The following is a 4822-nucleotide window of genomic DNA, read 5'->3' as shown; positions in this document are numbered from 1 at the left end:
AGAAACGAGAATGCGTCGTCCTCCCCACGAGGGATGTATAAAAAAAAAAATACTTCTTCAAACTCCATTTTTGGAATTCAGATTTCTCTGTTTTGATTTAGTTTTTGCTTTAGATTGCTCTTATTTTGAAGTAGTTTCATTGTGACCCTAAAGTTGTGAGATTTTTTGCAAAATGAAATGTTTTTTGTGTGTTTTTTTCAGTTCACACTTTACATGGCACAATTATAACCAAAATCCATCATCTCTTTTCAGATGATATACTTTCTCTGAAAGTATCAGTAGTACAGACATCTAAAAAAAAAAACCATATGATTACCCCAAGCAATGAATTAAATCTAATTTACACAATACAATACATTTTCATCTGGATACATGGATCTGTCCGTTTTACTAGAGATGACGTTTGTGTTGAAATTCAATTAATACGGCTTTTTTTTTTTTTTTTAAATATAAGTCTCAAATATTTTTCCTATATATTTTCCTTTTTTTTATTTTCTTAAAGATTTTCTAGATTTTAAAAACAAAAAAAAAGAAATTTAAATTGACTAATTCTCCAATTTCCCTTTTTTAAGGTTTTCTGCCATTTTTTAAATATTTGTTTTAGTTTTTTGGCAAATTGTTTTTATTAAAAAATAAGTGTAGATCGCGTCCTGCTAGTGTAGGGCGCAATCACTGCTGGCAAAAGTAGCATTTAAAAAAAATTAATTGACATAGCTACTACATCATGGGGGCCCCCTAAGTGCCAGACCCTCTGGCGTACTTGGGGCACCAATGAAGGTCCCTGTACAGTTAAATCACGACACCTCTAAGGGTAGTTGTGGTTGCCGCACCTAGCCTGCAGCACAGGTGCTGTTCCACTTAACATCATTCATTGGAGTTGCAACAAATTAATCAGCTTCAGACATTCTAAAAACAAAATGTTACTGTATGTGGAACGTTTAAAAGTTTTTTTAGACCTGAAAATGTAACAGGATCGCAACTTTGCATAGATACCAAAAGCCGATCTATAAAGCAGTTACTTAGGTCACAATGGCGGCAAGCAAGTCTTAGTTATACAATGTCTTTCTTTAACCCCTTGGGTGACAGCTTGGCCTACAATGCATTGCAAAGCAAGGGTTCAAAGACTCCTGTTAAGTGGACCAAGATGAGCTTTCACAAAGCTCTTGTTTCTTCAGTTGTTTGAAGAGGCCTTAGAATTATTCTGCATCAATCTTTAACTGAAAACGTTAAAGCAGCTATCCCCCCAGACACAGTTTGTGGGGAGAGCCTGAGAATTTCATTTTAAGATGGTATACAAGTGTTTGGTTTTTCATTTTTTCTAAAGAAAATTTACGACCAAAGCCTTTAGCCATACTTATTTATAAAATGTTTTACCAGGAAGTAATACATTGAGAGTTACCTCTCGTTTTCAAGTATGTCCTGGGCATAGAGTTAAGACAAATAATACATGGTTACAAATACTGTTACATAAATGAGCAGGGTATACATTATATAGAAGACATTGCATATACAGTTAGAGATAATATATATTATAGAATTATGAAACAGTTACAGACCAGATTAAAATGTGAGATAGCCTAAGGCTGTGCCTATAGTGCCGTCGATGGCAACGGCGACACGACGGGTGACGTCACCGTCGGCGAAAGTTATGTTTTGCCGGGCGGCGCGGGTTTCCGGCAATTTGATTTGTTCAAGGGCCGTCACGTGACGCGACGGCCCTTTAAAAATCAAATTTTGCCGGCTTCAGGTTTTTGCGATGGCGATGTCGCTTGTCGCCGTCGCGTGCACTATAAGCGCACGCGGCGGCGGCAATGTATTTGTTTTCGGGCGACGTCGCTGGTACTATAAGCGCGGCCTTTGTTTTGAAAGAACTTAAACTGGTGGTGGCTGTGAGGATACAGGGCACATTTCAGTTACATTAACCCTATTCCTTTTTTTTCTTTTCTTCTGCAGCATAAAAAAAAAAACAAAAGTATTAAAGACTTGTTAAAAGATTTCATTATCCTATAATGTTTCTTTTTCATTAAGACGGGGGCATGTTTTATTTCATTTTATTTTTGCATTTGCTTGACTTTAGAGATAAGAGACCTTCAATGAATACAGGTTGCAAGAGATCATAGGCTTTGAATTGTCTTCATTCAGGTGTCCAGCATTTTTTGCTGTCCAATACCAGGCCCAGTTACATGTCAGTTTCTATCCCCAATGTGTTACTGGCCTCTTTCGGAGCACAGCTGTTTTAATAGTCGTGCTCTGCATTTAGTAACAAAATGTAATTTTTCCTAGCTTTATAGTGTTCAATACGGCATGCCTCTTTCTAAATGTCTTTGAGCAATGCTGCTTAATCCTTAGGAGACTTTACTTTAAGAAGTCCTTGACTTTTTCCTTTTGAGCATGTATATATTTTAAATAGATCATTAGATTAGGGCTTTAATTCTTTTGAAATAAATATACTTACCATTTCATTATTTGCTAAGCAACACATAATCGCCTAAGCCTCATCTCCATTTTGCAGTGTGCAGAGGAAGCCGGCAATGTTGAATGCCGTCTTCCTTTGGGAATACATCGAGTTTAATGAGCTTGATAGTCTGGTGGGCTCAATAAATCAAATAAAGGAAAACATTTCTCATTTCTGAATAAAAGCATTTATCACCCCGTGTTTATTCATTCATGGTCACAAGATTGATTGGCTTCTTGTATCGTGGTTGTATACCAAAGCATTTATTTTTATGTATTTATTTTCCTAGTGGGCAAGTTGCGGAAGCAGTGGCTGAAGGACAGCATTTCGGATGTGGGAATTGGAATGCTCAAGTCTGTCAAGAACTACGTGGACCCCAACAACATCTTTGGAAACCGAAACCTTTTATAAACACGGCTATTCGCAATTCTAGCAATTCTGTCTGTGCTTCACAATGTTTAATACTGTACAGTTATCCCACTAAACCAATACAGCTTGGGCAGACTGAATACGGGATGGAGTAAGAAAGAACTGAATTGTTGTTTATCAAATGCCCCCTGTCCTATATACGATTTAGAATCACTCTCTTACTATGGATTGGGCTTGGAAATCCGTATTATGGGGGCAGCTGCACATGGCTGGTTCCTTTGACCCTTTAGATATCTATGTTACATTACCTTGCCCTCCGTTGTCAGGTCCTGGAAATTCACTTTGTCTCATCCAGTCTCGAACATGAAATGCATAGACTCTTGCTGCTTATAGCAGATGGCAATTTCTAAGGTTAGTCAAGCAAGGCATTGATTTATCAGATTCGGTACTGCCATCCTAGGCAGGTTTGAGGAATATTCAGTTGACTTTGCAAACAAATAAGATACTGTGTGTTGGTTATTGTAATATAAACATTTAAGTGCACCTGTCAGAGTAGCTATCCATACTGCAGAGCAGTATCAGACATCACATGGGGGTTAATGCTTCACAACATATTGAACAGGAACGAACAATCAATATACAGTATGAATCATATTTTCTAAACTCAGAACTTTTATTCAGTGGTCTGTTAAACCGAGAGAGGCAGTGGGATACAGGAAGAAAAGGTAGCGGACGTCGTTTCACATATGCTCCCAAGGCAAAATGTGATTTATATTTTATATTTATAAGCAGGCTGAGAAAAAGAGAATTTCAATGACCAAGCATCTCTGAGACAGGTGGGGAAGTAAAATGCTTCTTTTAAAGATGAACAAAAATAACTCCCTCCCTTCATAATATACTATGGTTGGCACATGGGCAGCCTTCTGTACTACCTGCTTAGTGATACAAGCTTTTCATAACAATCTGTGGGTAGGATGCACAGAGCGGCTGGTCCTCATTTCTGTGTTGTAGGGAGCCAGCTGCTGTGTGCAAAAGCATCCCCTACCGAGAGAACAAAGTCTGACGTTTGGAACTGTCTGCAGAAGCAGCTGTTCACTCTGCCTCCTGCTAGATTGTCTCCGGGGAAGAAGACCACATTAACACCATCAAGCTTAGGGAAGATTGGATGTTTAGAAGTTGCATTCCTGTTACTTTAAATCTTTAGGCTCCTTTTTCTGTTGGCGTTTTTTAGATGGCAAAAAAAGGAACGTATGGCTCCTCACTTGTATCACTGATAAACTAAAATTTGGCTGTCTAACTCATTTTAAAGCATGTTCGTTTTAGCTCAACTTTTCTGTTACGTGGGCTGGTCAGAGTTGTATTTGTAATAAAGGGATCATCTTCTTTAACCCATTCACTACTGCAGTACTTTGCAGACCCTTTTCGGCAGTGAATTTGTTAAAATCCTAATTCAGCCATGACACCTTTTTGTACAGAGATGTTAACATCTTCATATTGTATGTTCAGTACAGAATTTATGACATAAAATTAATGCTTTCACCTGAACTTCTTTAGTCATGTTTTTATTTTAGTTTAGTTTGTTGGCGGAAAAGTGCACCATATCTATACTGTATATGACATCATGTGACTAATAAAATTATTAACCTCAAGGTTAGCAATAAGCAATTTGTGTTATTGCCATACATTTAAATACCACTAAATTAGGTTATACTGATATAACTATAGCGCATGGTTTCATTTTTATAAAGTGCCAACTTTCTACATAGAGAAACATTCAAGTGATGTACAGCACAGAGGGATGAGCACCGGGCATACAAGTAAAACACTAGGAAATCCTACACCTGAAGAGTTTTCGGTCTGTGTGTTGGGTGAAGTTGTGAGATGAGCAGAAGTGTACAAGGTGATGCAGTGCATAGATTTTTTTCGCCCATGGTATTCTCCAGCTCCATTCAAATAGTACAAATAACTTCTCCGGCAATGGAAAGCAGCTTCACAGCA

General features: G+C 37.8%; 1 protein-coding gene across 1 annotated transcript in view; it reads left to right on the top strand.

Annotated features, from left to right (window-relative positions):
* The window catches only part of AGPS (alkylglycerone phosphate synthase), a 157447-nt gene extending 153078 nt beyond the window's left edge, over positions 1 to 4369 (top strand). The window contains exon 20 of the mRNA XM_075608988.1: positions 2745 to 4369. Within this exon, the coding sequence (XP_075465103.1) occupies positions 2745 to 2866 (122 nt within the window). The 3' untranslated portion in view covers positions 2867 to 4369. The remainder of the gene's footprint in view (positions 1 to 2744) is intronic.
* Positions 4370 to 4822: the final 453 nt, after the last annotated feature.

This window comes from Ascaphus truei, chromosome 7, assembly GCF_040206685.1.
Source record: "Ascaphus truei isolate aAscTru1 chromosome 7, aAscTru1.hap1, whole genome shotgun sequence".
Classification (NCBI taxonomy): domain Eukaryota; kingdom Metazoa; phylum Chordata; class Amphibia; order Anura; family Ascaphidae; genus Ascaphus; species Ascaphus truei.
Note: the sequence above shows the minus strand (reverse complement) of the source record. Positions and strands in the feature narration are given on the sequence as shown.